The 27,677-nt window shown below is 39.6% G+C and overlaps 1 protein-coding gene across 2 annotated transcripts; it reads right to left on the reverse strand.

The window, feature by feature from the left end:
• Positions 1–4,115: 4,115 nt before the first annotated feature.
• On the reverse strand, positions 4,116–25,873 carry cabp2a (calcium binding protein 2a). Of its 2 annotated transcripts, XM_076728076.1 has the most exons (8): positions 25,692–25,873; positions 24,879–25,061; positions 12,626–12,847; positions 8,374–8,404; positions 6,777–6,911; positions 6,153–6,262; positions 5,835–5,982; positions 4,116–5,400 (listed from the first exon to the last, which is right to left on the reverse strand). In XM_076728076.1, exons 1-8 carry the CDS (start codon positions 25,749–25,751, stop codon positions 5,375–5,377), a joined length of 915 nt encoding a protein of 304 aa, XP_076584191.1. In that variant the 5' UTR covers positions 25,752–25,873; the 3' UTR covers positions 4,116–5,374. The 2 variants fall into 2 exon arrangements, with proteins under 2 accessions (XP_076584191.1, XP_076584192.1); XM_076728077.1 differs by lacking the exons at positions 24,879–25,061; positions 25,692–25,873 and adding an exon at positions 13,130–13,270.
• Between the last annotated feature and the right edge of the window lie 1,804 nt (positions 25,874–27,677).

The raw sequence follows: 27,677 nt of genomic DNA on the forward strand, positions 1-27,677 counted from the left end.
TGAAAAACATTTTGTGAACAAGCACACTGCATTTGCTGAAAAGTATCCAGCTGGAGACGAGAGAAGCAGAGCGATTTCGGAGTTGCTGCGGAAAGCAGAGCAGAGCAAATGTACTTTGAAAAAATGGATCAACTCTCCAAACTCCACTACTGCTGCAACTTTTGTGGCAGCTCGGGAGATCGTAAGGCGTGGAAAACTGTTCACGGATGGGAATTACATGAAGAAACTTTCATTAGGTATCAGAGAATCCATCGTCAGACTTCAAATATAAATGTGTGATTGGTCAGAAAATTTGTGGACATTTGTGACATATATCTATTATCAAAGTAAGCTATTTTATTTTATTCTTTTGCACAAAGAGGAGGACTCAAAGTAAGCCTGCATTTCTTCTCTCTCCACAAATGTTCAGTTTTGTGTTTTGTTGGCATCCCCCAATAAAATAACAAAAATGCAATCTGTTTTCTTTATTGTAGTTCTATTTAAATGTCATAAATGCAAGAAAGCATGGTATTGTTGTGTTGGAAATGCAAAGTTAAAGTAGCAAATTATCAGAAATAGCCCACTGCAGAGTAGCCAAATATCGTGTAGTAAAATATATGAATGAATGCTCATTTAGACATATTAGTAATGTTGATAGACCAATTTAGGCATAGTAGGCTGTGTTACCCTCATTATATTATACTACTTTAATACTTTCTCAATATTTTTTAAATGTGCAATAATTCAAGGTACTAACTTTCAACATGGACACTGCATGATAAGCTCTAATGATAACTGTAACTACTGGTGGAAAGTAATTAAGTACATTTCCTTATGTACAGTGCTCAGTTACAGTTTTGAGATAGTTACACTTCAGAGGGGAATATTCTAGTTTTTACTCTCCTATTTATCTGATAGCTGCAGGATTTTTCCAGGATTTCTTACTTACCTTTTCTCCCAGAAGCTGCAGGATCAAGAGTTTTAAATTCACAATCCATTTTCACGTTTATGGCGGTGTAAACACAATTAACACAAAGCGAAAAAATGACAAAGCAAAGACAAGAGTGAACAAACACACTTGTAACCTGCGTAAGTCTTGAGTGCTGTCTGCACGTTTGTCAGAGCCGCAGAGAGACACACCCCTCAGCCCAAACATGCAAGAGGCCTCCTCGCCTCAGCTGCTGACTGGCAGTTGAAAGTCGACCTGGGCGAGCAGCGGAGGTTTCCTGAGCACATCATCCAAACAACACCCCACCCAGACATGATCTTGTTTTCTCTCACTACAAAATATGTGATCATGTTGGAGCTCATTGTACCCTGTGAGGAGCACATGGATGAAGTGCACAAGCGCAAATGTGCCAAGTAGCACAAGCTGGCAGAGCAATTTACGAGGCAGGGCTGGAAAACCTCCAGAGAACCTATGGAGGTGGGACACTGGGACTTTGCAGACACAGATGGAAATCACTGGAATAACAACTGGACAAGCAGAACATAAACTTATGTAATATGCAGATGATGTTATTTTGCCTATCTCACACCTAAGTTTAGAACAATGACCTCTGTTTCAGCAGTTTTAGAGTCCCTGTCCCTGTCCATGCTCTCCGCTCTGTGAAACTATGCTTAGACACAGTGATCCTTTGAGCTAAATGCCCCAAGCTCATGACAGTGCTACCATGCTGATGTTAAGCAGGTCTAAGGGCTGGATTATGCTGGAAAATGGGGTGAAAGGTGGCCATGATGAAGGGTGGAGACACAATTATGGTTTAAATATGGGGATAATGGTGTGCATTTTCAGACAGTGGCATTTGTAGTGTTGTTCATGGCTAAAGTTAACAGAAATAGTCTTGTAAAGAATGAATAAAGAGAGTCTTCGAGATTGAACCATGTTTACTTTGTGAGCTCTGCCTGCCTGGCCAATCGCTGTACAAAGTGGGTGTAAATGTTGGAGTCAGAAAAAACTTTTTTGGAGCATCCTTACTTTTGACTTCACCCTGTGACTTTCTATCCAGAATTGTTGGTAGTCACTGCCATCACAGTGTCTGGATGAAGGCTCAAAGGCCTACTGGGCCTGTTCAGTCATCCCTTCTTTGATAACTGTCCATGTTTTTAAACTCCACATTTCAGTTTGTAATATAAGCATTCTGTTCAAAATTTGACATCTACCAGACCAATCCAACATAAACCTGATGACATTATCAACAACATTATATCATATACTCTAATATTAGTTTTGTACACATGTAATGAGTGAACTGATCTTCATCAGGACTTTTTTCTAACTAATCAATATAGTGCAAAATGTAACATCCTGTATTTTCGTTGGCCTCTTCCTGTTGATTCATGCAGCCATGTCTCAGGGAGGTGCTGTCAATGATTGGACGACTGGTCGGATGACCAGTATGACAACATGTTTACGTTCAACACTGCTCTGAAGATTAATCAGACTGATGAATCAGAGAATAAACTTGAAACTGCAAAGTCACTTCCTGAAGCCTTTTGGAAGAAAATCATGATGTTGAATGTAAATGCTGCAAGTGTCAGATGTGTCAGGCACAGAAAGGCGCAATGCCATCAGTCCGATCAACTGATAACTGACTTTCTTCAGCAGGACATAGTTCTGAAAATGGCACTCTGCTGTCCTGCTCCCTCTATCCAACCATGATGAGAGACATCACATTGATGCTGTGGTCCATGTGCAACTGGAACATTCAGACCCTCAGACCAGAGGGTTCAGAAAGTTAAGCCATGAACAAAGAATTGTCCTCTCTGATATTCCTCTGGAGACATTTGTCAGGCTGAAGTGGACAATGTTCAAGTCTCAGACTAACCAACTTCTCAGTAACACTCAACAATGCCATGATACTTTTTATCACTGCAACATGGTGTGTGGTGATGTCTCCTGGAGGATTTCAGATGGACTAGGCGAGATCAGCTGATATCACCCTTGTGGTAACGGGAACATACACAAATTCAATGAAGCACTGGTTGTTGCCAACCTCAGATTGGATGCCAGAGCCTTTTACAATCAATTCTAATTCATCTGTCAGACATCTGCAGCTGTTTACATCTTCTGTGATAAATCAGAATGATTACTTTAAGAATCTGGAAACAGATATGAAAACAAATGTCATCTTGATCTGCAGTGTGCAAAGTGGAAACCTTCACACTCAAAATGCTAACAATAAAACCAATTTAAATGTGAGCCAGAAGAAACAGACTGATGCAGAGGTGAAAAAAGCCCCCTAGGAATTAATCTCTAAGATGCTATAAAACTGCCCAAACAAAACGTCTGGCAGACAGAGCTCACGGTTGCGGCATCCTGCTTGATGAGGATAATGTTTAATGCCAGTGTGTGAGGAAGAACGCAGGTAAAGTCATTGAACAAGTTGTTAACACCTCAGAGCTCAAAGACGAACAACTGACTTTCCAGGGACGAACAAAGTGAGTGCTGGAGACTGTGAAAAGCTGGCAACTGGAACACTGAAGACCACAAGTCCTCAAAAACCAAAGAAAATGAGATCAGAAGGAAATGAAAGTGCCAATGTCAAGCTTCCTTCACGGAGAAGTACAGTGCTACTATTTCCTAAAATGGCTGGAAATTGATCTGGACAATCTGTCGGGGAACCGCTGCCAGCTCTGCAGGACTAATACAAGGAGCTAAGCCAGACATTTCCAAAAGACACAGAAAAAAATAGCTGCAATTGACACAAAAATATCTGTTTGTTCTTTACACCTGGAGCACTTTTTTGAGAGTATGGGCAACCTGGATGAATGTGGGAGTCACCTGCCAGAATGCAGGCATCAGAGAAAAGACATGGAACAACTCCCTGCACTGTGTGCACCTGCTGATGCTGCTGGGTGGTTTTCATTCTTCAGCTTGTTGATGGAGATGCTGCAAACATCCCAATTAAATGGATCCCTGAGGTGCTTACTGAGCTTCACTTCATTATGCAGTCCTACATTAAGAAGTGAAGTGACGCAACAAACGGTAGTGTTTCCAGGGACAACTCCACTGAGGAAGACATGTTAGAGATGGTGCTTCTTGCATTCACAAGGTTTAAGCCACTGTGCAGTTTGTGTAGTGACATCCAGACACTTCAGTTTCAACAACAAAATGGCCAGGTTTGAAAAAAAGAGAAAAGTCAATAAAAACTAGTTTATTGTCATTCTTATTCACTTTTTTTTATTTACAATGCCTTTTTTTTGAAAGATCTCACCTGCTGAACACTGTACAAATAAAACATTAAACTACATGAATGCATAAAATAAACACATATTTTTAGACAGTCTGTTAATTAAGTTCCACCTGAATAGGAAATCAAAGGTATGGACATATGGACGTGTACAGATGTGTAGCAGACACGCGAAAGAATCATCTTAGTGTTATCAAAAAGATATCTTTATCAAAAAATTACAGTATCTGCAATAATTTCATTTAGCTGCATTGGTTGAATTTTATCAAAAGTGCACAGCTGAAGATGATGCTAAAAGTAATTGATATGTGTATGAATTTATGTGGTAGTTTGCAGAAAAATGATGCATGTAATATAATCTCATGTACTTGCTCTGTCATTGACAAAGCACTCACTCTTGCTGTCTTCTCCACAGTAGTCACAGTCACACAGTCACTGTCATAACAGTTTGTTATGAGGAGTTTAGATGTGCCATTATTGAAGCTGTGACAATACAACCCTCAAATCCATATTGATACACTTAAGATCAGGTCAGGTAAAGTAGTAAACTGCATATTTAAAGGGTCAGTTCACCCAAATTATGAAAAAACAGAAACAAACAAACAAACAAACAAACAAACAAACAAACAAACAAACAAACAAAACAATATTCCAGAGACAGGGCAAATTAAACCATAATTAGGGTTAGGGTTAACCCTAACTCCTAAATAGGAGGCTAGATGCTACTGAGGGTATGTGAGAAAATGTTTTTTTTTTCTAATTTGTGTGAACTTACCCATTAAGTTACCCATGTAATTATCTCTAAACTAACTTAGTAAATTGCATTAATGTTTTGTGTGTGTGTGTATATGTATGTGTGTGTGTGTGTGTGTGTGTGTGTGTGTGTGTAATTATTATTATTATCATATATTGCTGATATGTGATTCTTAGTTTAGACAAATTCAAATGTACTTCTAAAGAGACGACAGCTTTGGTTAAACCACCTCCCCTCACCCTCTACACACTCTCATTACATGTCAAATACAGATTACATTCATACAGCGGTAACACATTGAAGGGATTCTCTTATACTCGACAGATGATGGAAGTGCAAAAAAATACAAACACCAATAAGTCTTTGTACATCAACAAGAATTCCACGAACGTTAACAGTGTGCAGTCTGGTCCATGTCGTGTTTAGTGCAGTTGAGTGACGTTTGGAGTCAGCGAGACATCATTCGCACAAACTCTGTGGAAGGAAAAGATTTACTGTTACAGTTGATTAATCGAAAGGATTATCTAATGTTCAACTACAAATACCACTTATTAACTGCTACTGTATTATCTCAATTATCCCACCAATGCTGGATCCATTGTTTTTCACAGACAATCATTGTCTAATACCACCTGAAAGCAGTGTCTGGTGCCATATAGTGTATTAGACACTTTCCTGTGGTAGCTGAGAGAACTCAACGCACTGCATCTTAAAAAAACACATACAGAGCCAAACACAAGCAAACGAAGAAAACATCTACAACAACTGGACATGTGTGCTACAAATACACACAACAAATCTAAACAGTTGCAGTGCATTGAGCTCCCTCAGCCACTGTACTTTCCCTTATTTCCTCTTTGTTTTCCCTCAACATCTTTACCTAAAGCCACCTAAGCCACCTAAGTCACCTTCAAAGTCCACCTGTCCGTCCCCGTTGAGGTCTACGTCACGAAGGATCTCGTCGATCTCGCGGTGGTTCAGCTGCTCCCCCATTAGCTTCTTCATGGCTTCCCTCAGCTCCCCAAGGCTGATCTGACCATCGCCATCAGAGTCAAACTGGAAAACAAAATGGATGGTGTAGAGAAAAAAAATTCAAAAGCACAAAAAAAACATAAAACGAAATGTATTAGAGGTAAATGTTGGGGAAATGGGGCAATCTACTCAGGGAACCCCTGAGACTAAAAGGTCGACTGTCTGGCTATAAGTTAATAAATTGTGTCGCAGACCTCTTTGAAGGCGTCCCTCAACTCCTTGACACCAATCATGTCTGCAGTCTCAGCAAGCATCTTGGGACCCATCAGTTCCACAAAGTCCTCAAAGTCCACTCTGCCGCCACCTAGAGGGGGAGAGAATAAGAACACATAGAAGATGTTGTAAACTGATTTTTTTTTGTCTCCTAAAAGCACAAAAATGAAAAGCCAGATTGATCAGTGATATGCGATATGACAATTTCTGCTTATGCACAGTGTTAAGGGGAGTTATAGCTTGAATGCTTCATGAAGCCCAAGGACCTTTGCATCATGGATATGGTCATGAACAACTGCAGTTACGGATACAGTGATAAGGGATAATACACTGGTGCTAAAAGGGGGAGTTCTTAAATTCATAGGTTTGATTTAACGTCCAAGTGAATACATATATATATATCATAAAAACATATTTAAATTTTGCTCTCTTGTCTAGGTCCTGTTGATCAGTGAACCAGAATCACCTTCTGCAACTTCAGAAAAAGACTAAACGTACATCCCCCACGTGGGCAATAACAACCTCAAATTCTGTGCCTCTGGGTGAAGAAAATTATAGACATGTGTTTTGTGTGTCTCTCTCATGTATGTACATGCAGTACTCACATATCTGCTGGCTGAGTTCTATCAATTCCATCTCTGTTGGCATGTATCCCATGGTCCTCATGCACTCGCCCAAGTCCTTACAGCTGATAAAACCATCCTTGTCTTTATCAAACTCCCTGAATGCCTCACGCAGCTCTGCAGGGGAGACGTGTAAGAAAAACAGTGAATGACTGAGAAAAAGATGGAGACATTACTGTAACAGGTAGTCGTAGTGTATAATTTATAGGTCTTATGTAAAAGCCCTGCGTGTAGAATTCTTATGTGCTTATCACATCTTTCGAATGAATCTGCTCAGCAAAGGAAAATGAGACAGTCCTGGACAGAACTGTCCAGTCTTTGAGTGTTTGTGTTGCTTTGAGCGTCTTCATTTCAGTGGGCCTAAATCACATGGTGGCTTTAACTAAGTCATGTGATATTTGTCTATAATGACATGTTGCATTGGGATACACAAGTTAGTAATTGTAACAATACTGTCATATGGTCATTTGCACCAGTTTAGTTGAGAAATTAAAAACTTATACATCACATTTATAAAGGTTTTACAAGTTGCAAATAATTTATTTATTACATGATGAGTACATTAGTTACTAATGTTTATCAGTTATGAACTGCTAGTTGTGTTTCCATAAATTCTGTGCACCTTGAAGTGTCGCATTAGAAAAGATTGAGGGAAACATCCTCGATTTTGAAAGTTTGAAAATCTAATAAAATCTGGGGGTGTGGACTTCAAAAGAAATTAACTTCTCAGAAATGTGTAGCGCACTCATCATCTCGCCTTAAAGCTAGCAGCATGAGGCTATATTAGCTGCTGCTAGTATAACACACCTGAATCTCTGACTGAAATGTTGGCAGTTGAGTTGCATTGTGGGTAATGTAGGCGCCAGGTTTTGATAACAAAGAACAAAGTATTCTTTAAACTGCATTATTACAAATAGAAATGTTAAACACCTGCCAAAAGAGTCTGTCACAAATCTGTTCTTCTTATTGTTTATAACACTGGTAAACTATTTATTACCTTTAAAAAAGCCATTAGAATTGCTAAACCTTTTGTAAGAGGTGCATTTGTTGTTTATGTGGTACAAGGTTAGTTTTGGTCTCTGTTCAAAATTAAATTTTGTCTCCAAAATATGCCAACAAACATGTCAGCGTGTATTTAAGTGAACCAAGTAATTTCTTTATTTCACCAAATGTATAGATATTTGACATTAGATAAATAAATAAATACAAGCTTCAGTGAATATTTATTCCAGTCGAACTGAAAGTGTGAGCCAGATCTGAGGAACACAGTTGAACTGTGCTTTAACTGTGAAGAATAATCTTTTCCTTTGAATAATAATCCTTCACTTTGATCTTCTTCAGCTCCAATAAAAAAAAAAAAAAACAAAAAAAAAACCAGCAGAGACTTGTTCACAGAGCTGACATTCAGCGAGAAGGCAAAGTCAGGGAAGTCTTTTCAAATTCTGCTCCATACAGGAACGCATGATTTCTCACAGTCAAACACAGGGTTTGAGGTTTGAAAGGAGGTCGGGTCAGGGCAGCGACTGAGGGAGCAGGAGATGGAGGGAGGATTTGGATTAAGCTTTTGATATTTCTGTACCTTCCATCTCCTCTGGACGAAGATCTCTGTCCTGCGGTGGCACAGATAGAAGACATGACAGACATGCAGAGAAATGGACAGCCGGTCAGGTTACACACACTTTCAGCGACATTCTGTCCATCTTGTTCTGTTTCACTCACAGTCAAAATGGTAAAACACGTAGGAAACATTTTAGTGCCTCAGCTGGTCCCTTCACTTCCGTGACGCCTCAGCATAGATTCGGTTACAGGATTATTTGGTTTTTGATCTGACTGACCCTAATAACCTTTTTAGTTTATCTGCTACACGATTTGATGTCCAATCTCATTTTGCTCTCCCTGGTGGAGAAGCTTTGGAAGTCTGCTGTGCATATGCTCCACAACAAGAGTTCGAAATGTATTAGGAAAAATATTGCAATGGCAAATCAAGCACGCTCCTTTTGGCCTCCTTTTCCAAACACACATAAATAACGCACACACACATGCAACAAAGCTGATGAAATGGTTTGTATGTTGATAAAATTCTGAGAAACCCAAAGAGAACCACCCAAGCTTCACTTGTACTGAGTAAATTGGTGAAAAATGCAATTAAATGGCACTTTGAGAGATAATAATAATTATTATTGTTATCATTACAAAAGGGAGTTTGAGCCTAAAATGTCTTAGAAAGGAGTTTAAACAGTAACACTTTAGCAATAAAAAAACAAAAATGTGCAGTTAGAGTTTCTGTTGAATTGGCTTCAAGGAGTGCTGGAATGGACAAAAGGTGATCCCGGGATAGGTTTGCTCACGACGTGTTCTGTGGGGCTGTGACATCAGCAGCAGAAATAATACAGGCCTGGATTAGAGGATGCAGGGCAGAGAACAGTGGCAGGGAGATTACAGCTGTAAATTGTATTACAAATCATGAAGGCTTATCGTTTTTTCATTTCCCTACCTACTGCAGATTTTTCCATCTGCGTCTGTGCTGCAGTTCGGCCGGCAATTGATTAACAAACGTTAACGCACCTGCACAAGCTGAACATGCAGCAAACACACTAGTTTTGCTGGTTGTCTTTTTTGCTAAAATTTGGGGCTGGCAGGTTGAGCCAAGTTCAGGCACAGAGGCAGGGAGAAGTACAGTTTCCCTGTTCCATTTTCTGCTTTCATGCCCACAGCACTAGTACCAATGATTGCTTTAGAGAACCTACAAGCGACCCAGCATCAACACAAGTCTTTGAAGGAAAACATGCTGGCGCTGCAATATGCTTTAGCAAGGATTCCATTTCATTCTATCAAGTGTATGACATGCAAACTAGAACTTCAGCACAGGCCTAATGTGCTGCTAAAGGAGTATTTATTCCATTATTTTTAATTTGTCACTTATCTCGCAGACTGATCTCTGTAGGCTGTTCTGTCGAGGAATCCTTTCTCTTTCCCCAATCTATGCATTTAAGTAAGATTGGGAAGTTGTCCTCCAAGAAAACTCCAGAAAGTATTTTACTGGATTACTTGATTGACACTGAAGACTGAACAAGAATGAGAGACTCAAGCCATACTTAGCAGCTCTGTGAGGCTGAACCATGAACTACACACTGCTGTGCTTTGACCTAAATACTGTCTGTGCTATGCAGCGATAACATGTTGACTGAATTAAGTTGGAGCATTATTACATTATAATTACATACATTATTACCTTGCTATACCTGCAAACTAACAGGTATAGCCAGGTATGTTTGTCATGGTCATCATCTAGCACTAAACACAGAGTGATCAGTGAGGTTAATTAGTTTTGTATTGTAGGTGTTTTATCATAGATTAAAGTGCAGGCTGTTGCACAAATTAAAATTCTGACCTGATGATGGTGCTGGTAAAAAAAAAAAAAAAAAAAAATCACAAAAACACACACAAAAAAACAATCAATAAAGGATCATTAGGATCGATCCTCTGGTGCCCATGAATGTGGTTGTTGTTTTTAGAGCTTGTTTGCTGAAAATAGCAGCCTGCTCCCAGCTGGAAACTTGGTTGATCAGAGGTAAAAGTGAACAAAAACAGCCATAAAACAAAACAATGATCTGAAAAATTGCTAAAACCCTCCATAGAACTGAGAGGAACTGCAGAGTTGGGTGATTATTCTTTGTGGGTTTGTCAGTATTAGCAGCCCCTTGCACAGAAATACTCATTCTTAGTATAAGATTATCACTGCTTAAAGGGAAAGTAGCTAACATGCATTCAGACATGAGTACAAAGAGACAGGAGTGTTGCTACATGCAGCTTTCGGGCATGTTTGTATTTGATAAGCTCACTCTGACACCGCAAATAGGCAGTTGTTTTCTGCTGCATATTGCTGCCAAAAAATCAGCTCGCCTGATGGTCAAGTGAGTCTGGAGTGAACTTTTGAAATGTGGCAAAAAAGTAAAACAAAAAAAAAAATCAAATAAATTGACTAATTAACTAATTAGGTGTATTTCCATCAACTGGTTTGGAGGGAATGAACGAGGCTATGCAAAGCGCAGTTAAGTCAGAAGTCAGCAGTATTATGTCAGAACTTATTCAGAAAAGGTGTTTCCATCCCTCATTAGGTGTAATAACTCTTTTTTGATAAAGACAAAAAACAACCTCAAAGGAGCTTAAAAACTTTTTGTGAAACAAAATATTGTTAATTTAATATTTAATATTGTTGTTCCATCAGCCTTTTTTGCTTTTTTTCTACTTCAAAATGCACATAAATATATGTCGATGGAAAGAGGAAAATCTTTAACTGATTTTTTGGCAACTTGGAGGCAGAGTAACCTGACACTGACATACTTATCTTATACAGTAAAACTATGGAAACATTCTAAGCAACATTTGCATTCATTTGGACGTGTGTCTCTGATCATCTAATGAATGTAAATGCAACATTCACTCTCCTTTCAGCTCTGTTTTTTGGCCTCCAGCAACTCCTGAGAAAAATATCTGACACTTTAGTTGCTAAAGGCTCCACTGTGTTCACCAGCTAGTAGCTAACTTTGTCTGTCTGCCTTTTGGTGCTAACAGGTAGTGAACAGTGGGTTTATCAAACAGTTTTCACTGAAAACAGCTGCCAGTTGCAGCTCTCAGTCTGATAAGAGCAGTAAAAGTAAAGCAACTGTGACTGTAGAGTCATCTCCAGGATCAATGTGCTTCACATTACACACTCATTTAGTCCATAGTTGATCCAAAAATATTAAGATAGTCATTTTGAGATAAAGCTGGTAACTGTTCCACTGTTCCATGTGTGCCCCACTGGCTTGTCTTGAAATGATCACACATGCATTTGTGACAGTCGGTTAGACATTAACTCTCTGTAGATGAGTATAATCTCAGCACCAAACAGTGCTCCTGGCCCAAATTCACATGACTACCTTCAGCTTTATGTTTGGATACATATATTAATTCACCACACAGCAAAATACAGTAATAGAGTTTAGAGTCTATGGAGTGTGAATCACATTAAATGCATCATAAATGTGCGGTCATTGCTGCATTTCTCCTCTAGACTCAGCCCAAGGTCTTCCAGGACCTCAGGAGCCTATAGTTCAGTAAAGCGCCTGAGACCAGACTGCACTTCCATCCTAATGACTCTTTCCTATTAGTGCTGCTAATTGCACAGCCAGGAAATTACTGTTATTGATCTCTGCCATATGCACCATTTCCACATAAGACATTAATCTGAAATAAGAGGCAAGCATGATATCTCCAACCCCGTTAGAGAGTAAATTTATGATCTAAATTATAATCTGGACTAACTGGGAGTCCAATTACTCTGTCACTGTAGGACAATTTGTTATATTACCAATTATTCTCTTTTTATAGCTCGCAACTCCTATAGGACATAAAGTCCAGTATGAACTATGAGAGATCCTTTCTTTCTTTCTTTCTTTCTTTCTTTCTTTCTTTCTTTCTTTCTTTCTTTCTTGACTTCTAATTTTTCCATTTCACAAATGCTTTGTAAAATCATTTCTGTCTGAAAAAAGTTACAACAATTACAAACAGTGAACTCTTCCAAGGTATCATATAGAATGATTTCATATATGTTTCATATTCAGCAACAAAGGTTTTATGAATTATGGTGATGTGAAGGTGTATAGTGGTTTACACAGGGTGAAATTCTCTCAGGTGGAGATGGGATGGGACATTGTGGCCACTGTCAAAACGGATGGATGAAGACATTTATGGGTGATGTTTCCTATAATAAATCTGTATTGTGTGTGTGTGTGTGTGTGTGTGTGTGTGTGTGTGAAAGAGAGAAAGAGAGAGAATGTCATACATACAAGCTGGCTCTGAGCGAAGCCCTGTCTGAGGAAGATACAAGCAGGCCCCACTAAGTTGTGCAGCATGTTGCAGTTCTTGACCAGAGCGCACAGGGGCTCATCGAACTCCTGCTCCATCCCTCCTTCCTCCTCATCATCCGTGTCCACCTCACCTGCACCACCCTGGCCGCCCAGCATGGCGGCAGATAATGGGGCGCCGCTTCCTTCTACAGGTGACTCCCCCTTAGAGGAGGGGAACCAACCGAATTAGGATCAAGTTACAGCTTAAATTCCCCTGACTGCAATGACACAATCTGAATATAGATTCATACTGTTTTGTTTCTAACAGGAAGTTGTTTACAGATGTTCTGTAGCTTGGAAACTGTCAGATGTATGACTAGCTTTCACAAATATCTGGGCTTACATATGGACTCCACAAAGCATTGTATCACATATATAAATGAGGTTAAACTCATTTTGATAAATCTATTCCTCTCAGCGGAAAGCAAACAAATAAATCCTTACCTTCTTCCTTTTACTGTTCTTTTTAGAAGCTTTGTTGATGTTTCCCATCACCCTGCCCTCTTCTTCCTGCCCCCCCCCTTTCCTCCTTGACTGTACCCACACGTCTCCCCTGTTCCTCTTCCTCTTTTCCTCTTTCTGTCCCTCTCTGCTCAATTGTCAAATACAAGTCCAAAGTCCATGCTAAATCCAGTGCAGTCCATGGGGCAACACCTTTCACACTCAGTATGCTGAAGGCAAATGTTTCTACTTGCACCACTACTACTGAAAGCGAATGAGGATTCCTCTCAGTGCACGTGCATCAATCCAAGATCCTATTGGTCCAGTGACAGGCAAGGTAGGCATATGATGTTGCATTAAATCCTGAACTCCTATAGGTTGTTGGAGGCAGTCATGATGAGCTTTGAGACGTGTAGTGTGATATTATGGGATAGCAGCAGGGTTCAGGAGATTGACGGGGTGGGGTAGGAGAGCTGGGTCATATCTGGTTTGAAACAACCTGCTGCTGCCAGACTCTGGCTCTGATTGCATGACTCGACCATTTTCTCTCTCCCTCTCTCTCCCTCTCTGCCTCTCTCTCACACAAACACACACTTTTTTTTCTATTTATCTGTCACCCCCCCCTCTCACCACGAGTGATCCTTTGAATTTGGACCAACTTAATCTAATCCATGCCACCCACCTTCCTCTCTCTGCCTCTCAAACATCATGCTTATGGTCTCAAAAAGACTAGTCTGGCAGAACTCTGTGTTTATTTGTGTGTGTGTGTGTGTGAGAGAGGGAGAGAGGGAGAGAGAGACAGAGAGAGAGAGAGAAAGAGGGACGGGATGGTAGAATTATGGATGGAGAATTGGCTGCCTGTTTAATCCCTGCCATTTCAGATTAGAGGGGAAGAGTTATGTTGACAGGACATGGGAGTACAGACTTGAAGTCAGAGAAATAGAGGAAGAGTATTTATATTATTTGGCCACTTTTAAATATCAAAGAAAGACAGAAAGAGTGGGATGGACAGAAGTGGAGAGAGAGAGAGAGAGAGAGAGAGATATGTAAGAATGAAGGAAGTACTTGTGAAATTACAGTGAAAGTCAAAAAAGACTCTGATGATCTGAAAGACCTCTTTGGAAACTACTGACAAGCAGCGGTGGTTTTATAAACACTAAGGTCAGAAGTTTAAATTCAAAGACATTTTTCATCCTACAATTAGTATTTAGTATTTATATTTATATTTACTACAATGAGTCATTTTAATTCTGATGCCTCTTTGTGACCTACATAGACAAACAAGACCATCTGACTGGCTATTTTCATGTAGTTTGTTTTGGCTTTTTGCAGCACATTCTTTCAGTTGCAGCACGTTTCTGTTGTATTTGCTTTGGATTTTCCTATGTGTTTTGGAATTGGCATTGTTTCTGAAGCTGCAGCACGTTTCTCCTAATGGATAAGTTTTTGGGCTTTTGTGGCACGTTTGACCTTGTCGGCCACCGTATGAATGTGCATGAAAACAGGGAACATGGCGGTTACTTTTAAAGATCTTTTATGAGATGATGACGATGAGATGGAAACAGAATGCAATGAGTTGCCACTTGTGTCTGATTAGTCAAACTTAGACCAGATCCCAACCAAACTCTATAAAATTATTTTTTAAAGAAGATTTTTAACATTTCATTTAATCATTCAACTGTTCAGTTATGGCAGAGGTCCAATACAGCATCAGTATTGATAAGACCACCCAATGGGACCACAGCAGGGACATTTGAAATCACAGTGCCACAGGAGATAAGTATGTTTTCTTTCTGCTAAAAATCATATCCCAAACATTTCTTCTTTTCAGAGCCTAATAACATCTACATTTTAGGCAAACCTTTACTGTCTTCTTAGATTCCATTCCTACTTGCCTTTCTCCTTTCCCTTTTCTTTCTCTGTCATCACTATTCAGCTGTGTTCCAATCACTGCTATGAGAGAGGATTACATGATCATACATACTCTTTCAAATAAATTAAAATTGCAGCAGGGACCAGGCTTTGATACACACGATCTCCTGAACTCTAACTTCATACGTCCCTTTAATACACAGTCTGATGCTAAATTTAGTGCAGCAGCTGTGAGTGTTAAGACTGTGTGGGTGGAATATTGTGAATGGGGAAGAAATAGAGTGTGTGTGTGTGATTTTATCTGCATAAACCTACACACACATCACACATACATCAACGTACTGTAGATGCCTGCTGCATGGTGCCAGTCATGCGGCGCTGTGTGTGCCAGAGATTTGCACAGTATGTCTAAGGTCAATGCTGAGAGCCTGCAGCCATAATCCCCTGCGCTCAGCTAGGACAACTAACGCATTTTTAGCATCTCTCTACATTTTCCCATATGTTTCCATGAGACCACTCACTTCCCTCTCTCTGCTGTTTCACCTTCCCTTAATATTTTCTCTACATGTTACCACGTCTCCATCTTTTTAAACTACTGCAGCCTCCTTTTCCCCGTGCAAATCTCTCTACATTGCTGCTCTTCCTCTGATGCCTTTCTTCTGTCAGTGTACCACCAGAAGAGTGCAGCAAAGCTCAGCTCGCTGTGAATAAAAAGAAGGCCCGAGGCTCAGATGTAATACTTACAAACCACCACCAGATGTCGGCCTCATGCTGACATCAAGTCCATCATTTTAGTTAAAAACATCTCTGTGTTTTGGACAGCACACTCAGCAGAGGGAGGGAGGACGGATGCAGTCTTGACTGGGGAGATGTTGAACTGCAAGCACAATCGCTGAATCCCTACCAGCTCCACAGACGAGATCCTCCACCTGACCCTGACCTCTTTGAGTCTGACCTTTCTATGGACTTGGTGGAATTAAAAAAAAAATCCAGTCAGACTCTATTAAATAGAGAGGACAGAGAGTGATGAGATGACTTGCGACACAATGATCTGAATCCACAGTGTCTCCGTTATATAATAGTATGTGCCTTAGCCCACGGATCCAGCTGGACTCAGATTAGCAAATGGAAGCCTCGGTCCTGTAATGGGCTTTTTCCTGGATTTTTCCCATCACATATTTCAAAAACTTGCACTGAATGCTTCAACTTCATTTGATTATGCTTCCTTTAACTGCAACAATGGCTTAGGGTGGCATTAAGTGTTGGTACATATATAAAGAGTTACACGTAAAACAGCAGACACATTCACTTGCCGTAAAGTACATGCACACAGCCAAACAGTTTCTGTATTGCTCACTGGAAAAAAAAGAAGCGCTGACACCCGGCCTCAATCAACAGCATGGTGTGAACACAAAGCTTAACAGCCATAAAACCCAAAACAGAGCAGTTGGGTGAGAATTCATGTCCTATCCCTCGACAACAGCGAGCACACCAGATGCCTGAAAGACAAGGATAGAAGACAGGCCAACAGAAAATCCAGTGCTGGGGCAGTAAACAACATGATGGACACATTCCAAAAGTCAGGATTTTCCAGACCTGCTATGCCAAAAGCTTTGGTGTAGTTCAGGTCAAATATTTTGGCCGAGACAGGGTGTGTCCATGTGTGTTTGGATGCTTACACATGCTTACATGTTGACATACAAACACAAAGTTATCACAAATGCAGCAAATCAGTTCATATGAGGCAAACAGGGTGACCTACAAATTATACTACACAGATACTCACTTCAACCAGCCCAAATCTAAAAGAATGAGGGCAGTTTAACTTATCATCATATTGTGACTATATACCACTTACAGCCTGCATAAATAGTATCAGTGTCATGAAATGGTTTCAACTCGCATCTCCCACAAGTTTAGTACCATAATCCCAGTGCATTAAAGATGGGTAATAACACTCTTATGTGTAGTATACTAAGCCCGTTTGACGTCAGAGCTTTAACAGAAATATAAAGTGCTCATCCCTTCATTCAGTCTTTGCCCATTTAATCTGTACCATCCATCCACATCGAAGAATGCCCTCTGACCTTGAACATGTGCTGATCTCTCTGGCGAATTCATTTAAATGGTATATCTGCAAAGACATCTGTAAACCGAGTTGCAGGAAGGAGGATCAAGCAGAGGTGAAAAAGCTGAGTCACGATTGGTCCAAGTTGCTGCGCTAATGTGGCCCGTTGCAGGCAGATAAAGGCTGCAGTCGTCTACCTGATCCACACATATATGAGAAACAACCCAGCAGTGCTGTCGACAGTTCACGTGATGAATGGAAAAGAGAAATACGTCCTCCATTCTGAAAGTTAGCTCTCGCTTCATGAGCACAAACACTTATTTGTGCTGAATGGAACAAAACCACTACATTTCAAAACGTAATGGTTGGGAAAAATGATAATTTAAGTATAGCTGCAGTAATCAGTTTTTATATCAATGAAGGAAAAAGTGATGAAATGTGAAAAGGGTCAGTGGTAGAAGAAGAATTACTGCCCCGCATCTGCAGTTTGCTTCAGCTCCGTAAAGCATTTTAGCATCTTTCAGCTTATTGCTTGTTTTTTGGCCCACAACTTGACTATTTTGGCTCTCTACAGCTCTCATCAGTCCTGTATCAGCAGGTGGATGAAAAACATTTTTCAAAGGACTTAGTGGAGACCAAAACAGAGCTAAAAGGAGAGAGAACACTGGACTTATATTAATCAGGTCATCAAAAACACAACTCAAAATGAATGACACTGTTGTTTCCTCTGCTTTGTGGAGCTTTTAAACATCTCTCAGCTTATTATTGTGATTTTAAAGCCTGCAGTTTTACTGCAGGTGGGTTTTTTCAGCAAATGAGCTCTAGAGCTATCTGCCCACTGCCAAACAGCAGGCGGACAAAGTTATTGAATAGCTTTCTGAATATAGTGGTGCATTAAGAAGCTAAAGAGATATATTTCTCAGGAGTTCATGAAGTCTTGAAAAAAATGATCATTTGGGATTTACATTTGTCATGTGGCCAGAAACACGACTACATTACTGTTACTCTGTGTCTGCTGGATGTGTAAATAGGCAACTGTTTGATAATATGTCAATGCTTTACAGCTTGTTCTATGGTCCACAAGTGGAGTGCAGCTTTAAATCCAGCATCTTAACAAGTAGAAAATGCATTCAAAGCCAATCCATTGATAGATATAAAAATAAAGAAATAAAGAAACAAACACAAAAGCCATACATAATATTAAACCATATATTAAGTAATACTTCATGAAACCTTTATCCAGATTCTGGACTAACTGTGCTGACAGCTGAAGGTCATACAAGGAAAAAGTGCTGCTACAGTCAATGGAGGATTTCAATTTAACCTGACATCATTTTACAGACTGCAACCACATATGGCGGCCTGGATTGTCCCACATTCCCCGCTCTCATTCTCGCCCACTTACCCATTCCCAAAAGGAGGATAATGCCTTTTGCACCTGTCCAGACTTTGTTTATGCATTTTTATGCGACCTAAAAGTTCAGTTAGTTGGAGTTTGGGGTCCTGGAGGTCCTATGCATTAGTGATTCTCTGTGAAAAATAGGATGATGGGACAGAAAGTCACGGAACCACTGGAACTGCCTGTCCTTTTTCTCCCTCCATGAGTATTGGACACAACTGTTGCTGCTAAGAGTGCCCCAGTGGTAATGGTCTATCAAACTAAACCGCTTTTAAATCTGTCTACTAAAGCTGCTCTTGTTTTTTGTTCACATTACTTTATATGAACTGTCTACAAATACTGATATTCAACAGTAAATAGTCTGTAACTTGATACGATGTTTTCTGACAAAGCTTGCAATGAAAAGAGGAAATGAACCTGTTTACTATAAGTTAGGTAGGTAGAGGAAAATGTAGATAGTAATGATGTGTAATGAAAATCACTGATTGATTGATTGATTGATTGATTGATTGATTGATTGATTGACAGATGTTAGGCTTGAATTCCATCAACAAAATGTGACTCAAATTGAAATTCATGTATTGCTGAATTTTTTTACATGAGAAAAAGTATCTTTTTTAAAGTGGGCAAAAATGCATTTTCTTTGTCATGATCACAAAATTCTGTGGAGGAATTTCACAATGTAAACTTTTACACCACCACAACCCTGTGCATGACTGGCAAACTGACACATGCCAACTGGCAAACACATTTGACTTGTAAAAGCAAGTGGAGAATAAATGCAAAAATATCCATTTTAAAGTCACAATAAAGACTAGAGATCAAGGTTTGGGATGTTAATTGTGTATGTTATACAGGATTCTTCATACAATGACCTATTATATTCTATTATATGTTTACATTCTGTTTGTGCTGATTATTTCAAATGCGCAAGGAGAAAAACGTCTGTTACTCAATACCTTTCATGTGAAATGTTGCCTGCTTCATACAGTTAAAATCAAAATGACTGTACTTTATTACTGTATATGTCCTCGACACCTCATGTACAGCGCTGGAGATGTTACACAAAAGACTATTCCCTGAAGCATAACACCGCAGTTCTCCGAGAGTTAAACTTCATGGAAATCGATGCTATGATGAAGCAGTTTTTGTTTAGACTGTTGTTGCAAAACATGATGAAACTAGAGATCATCTTATAATGGGATCAAACCAGGCACAATGCCCATCAACATGTTCATATTCAGACCAGTAATCATTATTATATTTTTACATGAGTACTTAGTACGCAGTGAGTTGGCCCACACCCATCTTCAAAGTTGTCCTTCAATTTTGACCTCAACAACACACCCGTGAAGTTTAGTGACTGCGTCTTGCAGTTTTGCAGAAGAAGTATTTGTAATAAGTATTTGCTTCTATAAACACAGGATAAAACCACAATCTCAAAAAATTACATTTCAAGTCTGGCACTAAAAATGTAACTTTAGTAGAGGAGCAGTAAAATAACTCAATATGAAGAAAGGCACCCAACTTTACATCACAGGGCAACATGCTGTGTTGGCCAATCACACGCACACAAGTGCACATTAATTTGTAACATGAATGGAGTATTCTAAGAAATTATTAAATGATACTGACTTTTATTGTTTTGAGTATTATGAACCAATTTGCAGTGCTTTGGCATGTGATGGTGTTACAAATTCATGGATTTGTCACTCATTGTCTCAATGGTGCCTTAAAAATCCCACCACCACACTTTCAATATTTTAACACAGGGCAGAGCTCAGTCTGAATACCCATTAAAAGAGAGCATCAACAAGTGCCCCACCATGACATACGTTTACATTCAAGTGACAAAGCCTTCTGTAGGAATTATTGCAGGAACAAAAAGGAAAAATAAATAAATAAAAGGATGTCAGGTGACATATTACAGAACGACAAAGTCAGCATAAGGGGGAGGCTGGGGTGGACAGGCTAACAGACTATAACATGGGAAACTGAAGTTCATTACCCTTTTCCCTTTTTTGACAATTAATGTCTCTTTTAAAGCATGACCAGTGATAATGATAGTCATAGTCATTAATATTAGCAATAGTCCTTTAAACCCAAACCATGATGTTTACTTATGATAACTGTCAAAACATAATAAAACTTCAATGATAATATTGTTACATCATAAAACAATGACCTCAACTACCCACACTTTATCTAAATAATTAGTAAAACATTTGATACAACTGTTAGGATAATGTATTATGGAAGTAGGTGTGACTTAAGCAGGCTGAGAGAAGCAGGGTCACACTTCATTCGCCATCAGGAGGTTCACCTGTGGCTGATGGACAGGCCATGAGGAGGATGTTGAAGGCGAGACATTTTGAAGACACAAGACACAAGCTACTTGATTCTGCACTATGTGACGTGGTGTGATTCATAGATGACATTTATTGTCTCAGTTTGTCTACATTATAAAATAATATTCATATGGTTTTGTTAGAAATCAGTCATCTGATCAATAGATGATGCTGTTTGGCTACATTATTTCCAATCATATCTACACTCATTTATTTTCTGTTTGAAAAACATGTTTTTCCCATTGGCTTTAGTAGCTTGATTTCTCAGTTTACAATAGGTTTCATACTATATATTCACTGGTTCATATTAGAATGTATAGTCAAGGTGAGTTTATGTGACAGCTAAAATATAGATATAATTTGTAATCAACACATCTATTATTTATGCTAGTTTTTTTTTTTTTTTTTTCCCTGCAAGCATTAAAATGAGTTAGTTCCAGTCCTTTCCTGGGTAATTTGGTTAATACTGACATGATCTATCAAAATGTAGATTTTTCCTTGCCATTTCTAGCTTTCTATACCTATTCCTACATATCCTACACCTAAGAAATTTGACCACAATGGATCTGGGCATGGTGAAATTCTCATTGCTCTGTGCTCTTTTCAAAATAACTTTGTCATGATCAAGTTTTTACTTCTCTCTTGAATGAAATGTTTGACTTTCTGCTCACATCCTTTTCTCATTTTGAAACTCAGGACTGCCATCCACCTCTATATTGCTACACCTGCGCTGACCTTCAGGTAGTTTGCTTTAGTATCCAGGACCACAAGAAATTCAGCAGTTTGCATATGTCATTTGTATTTGAACTGCATCTAGTTAAGAATTCGTTATAGTTAGTTTTCAATTCATCCACCTTCGGCTGAGTGAACTTGAGTCCTGCACCTCTTTCATGAGCTCATTCGCTCTTTAATAAGTGGTGGTCATGGTCATTTGGGTAAAATTCAAACTGTGTTCTTGTTGCAGCATTAGATCTTTAAAATGTGCTCCTAATAAATGTGCTTTGTGTCTTGTGTTTTCATTGTTGCTACAGGTGATGGTGTTAGCCATATCACTTCCATTTATTTGTACCACCTAGCTATTAATGACTTACACCCTTTAACACCCTGTTTTAACGAGTGATCCTGCTGCTGGCCAGAACAAACAAACAAATTAACAGGGGGATTTATGTTTGTCTTTTATCATTTAAAACTTACTTTTAAATCTTTTTCATTGATGAAGTGCAGGTGACATATTTATCAGTGACTGCCAACCACCTGCAGACAGGTAAATACAACACAGGCCCCTGATACATTATTTTTGACCCTAATTAATGTCCAAGAACCTCCCAAATGCTTCATTAAATAAATTCATCATCATATACTGGATTATGTGACATTGTTCATCTCCCAAATTTGGCCAAAAGGGTAATCTCAGCCACATTTGGAGGAACTTTTAAACAGGGACTGACGTTTGTTGGTCCATCAGTCTGATCAGCTACTCCAATGAAAGCAGCATGTATCAGTTGACTGATAACAGAATGAGTCCAGCTGCTGTAAAACATTCTGAAGACATCTAGTGGCCTGAGACGCACGGCTGAAATGACAAAACAAGGTGAGCACATAAACACACAGATGAGAATGAGGAGGAATCACAGATGGTAAAAAATAAATAAATAAAATTAAGCAGAGTAATTAAGTTTGTGTAAAACATGGATAAGCACTCAGGTCATCGTAGGCCTTAACTTAAATCTCTGACTGATTCTGACTGAAGCATTCATTTACAGTCTCTCGTGTCACATCTGCCAAACAAATTCGTCACAGTTTCGAGTAGACAGTTGTTGGCATTCTGTGCCTCAAGTGTACTCCTGGTAGTCTGACTGATGTAAAAGTGATCTGCGTCTAACTGAATGCTGTCCTCTCGCTTGTTTAAACTCTAATCTCCCTTCATGCTGCAATCAATCTCTTCTCTCTTTCTTTATCACATGTAGCCATCAATCACTCCCCAGGCCTCATCCCAGCCCTCCCTTTCTTCAGTTTCTCCTCTTTCACTCCATCTGTCGCTGAGTGTATGGATGACTCATCTGAACAACGAACAACAGAGAGACAGCAAAAAACACAACAGGACCTCTATTTCTCCACAGTGGACCTTTGATGAACGTCTTGTGACTGTCAACAAATGACCAAAAGTGGCATTTTGACACCCATGTGACCCGGTCCCTGTGCCCTGTCATGCTTTCTGTCCTTGCACAGCTCATGTAGTGTACAAAGATGACAATGTCACATTCACCACTCAGAATTCTCAGTATTTTTTCAAGCAGTGGATTTCAGACAGAAGTCGGCAAAAGCAGCCTTTTCAGTTCTAGCTGACTACTGTCAATCTTGCTGGCTGAATTGACAACTCTGCTGGGACAAACTCCAGGCTGACCTTTTCATGATCTCAAAAAAGACACCATGCTCCTTTCTTTTAAGCTGAATATAGAGTTCAGTCAATCAATCTGAAAATGAAAAACAGTGTCTTTTGTCTTTGCTCCAATAAAACCACAAACCTGTTAAGGACTGCACAGCCCCAACTGGTGATGTAGACACAAACTTTGGATCACATCAGGAACTATTGATGTTCTGGGAACTGTATGACTAAAATCTAGACCAACCCAGTGAGAACACTGGGCAGTTCCTTCAGGCTAAGTCCACCCGAGTGTACTCATTCAGAAATTTTACACATCTGCATGCTTGTACACCAGTGCACATGCACACAAGCAGCAGGTGGTCAGAACACATAACAGAACACGTTTTAAAGCATACGATGTACAGACCAGAAGCGGGTTCATATAAGATGATGCAAACACAGTACATAAAGTCATCAGAGCTCAATCTGGTGATCTTCCAATTATAATTATTGACTTTGCATCCAAACTTATAGTTTTTGAAAAAAAAAAAAAGTTTGTAAACTAAATTACATTGTCATTTTCAAGGCATATTCATTTCTGTCTTGTCCATCTCGATTGTCCCATCTCTTATGCTCTGCACTTGTATTTTTGACTGCACTAAAATGCTCCCATAGACAAAGACGCGAACAACCTGCTCATTTGTCCTCAGGGAGGTCAACGGTCAGGGTCTGAAATCAGTCTGAGGCAGAGGCTCTGATGATCTAATCAGTGTCTCACTGCGACAGTCAGTTCTCTGACTCTCATTTAGAGTGAACTTCCCCTTTGTGCTTTTTCTCTTTCTGACTGTCTTTCACTCTTTTAGTCAGTGTATATGTTTTCCTCTTGCCTGTGGTCTGTCTCTGCCAGGTCTCTGTCTATTAGAAGTCTAATTACATTAGATTACATCTCCTCGCTCTATCATACTTTTTTCTCTCTACGTGATCACACTGGGGTCACTGCAATATTTGTCAGGAGATTATGGTTCATATTCTTGTGCTCCTCATTGCTGCTTACTTATAATGTCTGTCTAATTTTGTGCTGTTGTTGTAAATCTGGATTAACCAGTGAAGTGCATAAATATTCTGTGATGTCATAAACAAACAAAAGCAGAAGGAAAACAAACACATTATGTGTATTCTTGATGCCTAATATTTAGTACATTTCCTTCATCTTGAAATATTTGAAAAGCTTCTTCTTTAAAATCTTATGAAAGCTGTATTGCTAACATCCATAGATGCTATCTTACAGTGTTGAAGGACTATGTAATGTGACACATGTGCTCTTGTGCATCTGCATGTGTGCCCACAAGATACAAACAAAATGGGGGCCCACTCATCAAAACATTGCTCCACATGATTTCTAGAGGTCAACAACTCCACAGGATACCTTTAAATCAAGTAATGCTTTGATAGCTTGCAAAGGTTTGTTCATAGGACAAGCATTCACTCATTCATTCATTAATTGAGGAGCAGTTTGTCGAGTTGAGTTTGTTCGATATTTGTCAGTTTGTCAGTGACAGTATCCAGAAGGATAGTGTCATTTTCAACATAGTGTAAGCTAAAGACATATTAACAATGCCACAGAGACATGCCATTTTTGAAGTGCACTTACACAAAGACACATACCGGGGGTACAGAGAATGCACAGTTCAGTGTCCTACCTGTCCAAAGACAGAGTCAACGATGGGTCGCAGCTTCCTCCTGTCTCCCTCTTGCAGCCAGAGGTCATCGGGGTCTCCCACGGGGGAAGACAGACTCAAGGTCTTGGCCTTCTGCTTTGGAGGCCGCTTTATACTAGCTGAACTCCATCGCCTCAATGACTCAATCTTCTTCTTGATGGAACCCTGGAGGACAAAGAAAGAGGCTGAAGTGGGAAAGAACATTGTTCCACATACAATAAACAGGAAGGTGAATGAAAAGCAAGCGAAAGAAAATTGACCAAGATTATTAATGAATGGATAAATGAATGAAGTGAAATATATTAAACGCATTGCACGCTTCAAGATTAAATGCACACAAATTCCTAGAAAGTAATCAGCAAAAAGTTGAGGAAGTGAAGCTACAGCAGCACAGGTAGACTGACACACACACACACACACACACACACACACTCACACACCCGCTTTGGATGAAATGACATTCACACAAACAGCATTCATGGTGTAACCCTTCTCAATAAACCAACTCAGAGATGTTCCTGCATTGGGGGAATTTGGTTGACAGACCTAGAAAAACAATATAACTGATGGAAGTTGTCAGCTTCCCTCTTTGCACACGTAGCATTGTGGTAAAATTCTATTGCATTTAAATAAACATGAAACAGTGACTGAGTTTGAAAGTTGTGAACAAATAAAGTAAACAGTGCATCCATGCCAGCCAGGGAAGACGACAGTTCATCATGCTGGGCTTGAGCACCAGTGGCAGGATTTAGGACACTGTAAACTGTAAATGCTTTGGCACGTACGTCCACTGACCTTTTTCATTAACTTCCCCTCTGGCGCCTCCACGGATGATACGCTTTTCGTGTCGGTCATCTTTGCAGCCCAGCTTGCATGCACAGAGCCGTCTTCTTTCTCTCTGTCTCTCCTCCTGTCTCACTCTTGTCCACTCCTCCTCTTTATCTGTCTCTACAGCATCTGACACTGGTTGATAATCTGAGGCATATCTCCTACTGTTGTTGCTCCTCCTTCTCTCATCCTCTCTCTCTCTCTCTCCCTCTTTCATCCCTCCGCCTGTATCAACACCCATCACTCACTTTTACATCTGTCTGCTTCTAGCCGCCTCTTCTCTTGGCTTCTCTTTCTGTAAATGTTGCGTGCACACACACAGATACTAATTCATTCAACCACACAAATTTAAGATAAAGGAAAAATGTTTTGTCTTTTAAAACTCTTACTGTTAGCTGAATGTTAATTAATGCATATTATCCTGCTCTTGGGTAACGTGGCCTCTCTCATGAAACAACTTTATTTATTGAGAAATAAAAAAAATGTACACAATATAATATTGTATATCATTTATGTAAATAAATAATATAAAAAAACAAATATTTTGCAGAAGTGTGACAGTTGCACACACATCTTGTCTTTGAGCCTGACACTATTTTCTGTCTATGTATGTGACATCTCCAATAATCCCTTATTTATTTCCTCTCTATCTCGGCTGTTCTGATACTGATGTAGGCTTGTCCTCAATCCTCTGCACTTTGAAGTGCTTCCCATTGTTTATTACATTTGCCATATGGGCCTATGCAGTGCATGTACAAGCACACATACGGTACACTTCCTACATGTAAAGTGTGATTGCATACAGCAGTTCACACCAAGGACGTCACTCTGAGAAGTATTTGCTCGATTTGATTTAGTATGAAATAGGTGGAATAGTTAAAGCATTTCATGAATTTAAAACGACGCATGAAGCTGAATGGCAGTTAATATAAACTGGATTATGGAGAGTTTCTGAAATGTCTGGCAAATGATCCACTGTAGATCCCCAAAGCAGAACCCAACATGGACAGAGAACAGGAAAAAACAAATACTACAAAAGTCAAGAGTGGCCATAAAAAGTGTGAAACACATCCAAAAATATACAAAATACACCTAAAATGAAAAGAGCTGCGCAATATCTGAAACAAAGAGGATGAAATGTGCATGTTCACATTTTCACTGGATAAAGAATATGTGCAATGTGCAGAGAAAAGAAAAGAGTAATGCTTTAATGTAAAATACTGTTTCAATGTAATATGTAGTGTCCATGGAGCAAGATGAGAGTTGGTATCAGTGGGCGTCCCGGGCCCTGCTGATGAGGCCAGCTGCAGTAAGGTAGAAAACTATCCTTGTAGCATGAGGTTTTAGTCTGAATGGACCGGCCACCCTCTTGTCTCCAACTGGGTGATGATGGTGTGCCCACAGGTGAGCTGCAAGTTGTTCTCTCCATACCAGGTCATCAGACGGTCAATCTTCCACCTGTTGTTGAGCTAATTCCCACCAGAGATGAGGGAGGCGTTGCCTGTAAACTTACGAAGCTTGATGGACTGATGCCTGGACACGCAGCTGCTGCTCAGCTTCATGTGCTGCATCTTGTCAAGCAGGAAGTCTGGCCCACTCAGCTGGGAGAGCTTGTTCTGCAGTAGAGCTGGCATGATGGCATCAAAGGCGGAATTATAATCCACAAACAGAATCCTGGCAAAAGAAAACAGAAGACAAAGGGAAGGGCTCAGCAGTGCAAGAGCCGATCAGTATGAAAAATAATGAGAAATAAGAAGGATATACGGTTTTAGGTGTGGTCTGTACTCCAAAGTGAAAGTAAAAACAAGACTGTTCCCGATGGGACAGAATCCCTGAGATCACACTTTTGACCTCTGTTCCCAGTGTGATACATAAAATACTACATTATTCAAACTGCAATCAAATATACACATTTTTCAATATCAACAACATTTTACATTCTGCATTCTCTCT

The sequence above is a fragment of the Chaetodon auriga genome, chromosome 4 (assembly GCF_051107435.1).
Source record: "Chaetodon auriga isolate fChaAug3 chromosome 4, fChaAug3.hap1, whole genome shotgun sequence".
Classification (NCBI taxonomy): domain Eukaryota; kingdom Metazoa; phylum Chordata; class Actinopteri; order Chaetodontiformes; family Chaetodontidae; genus Chaetodon; species Chaetodon auriga.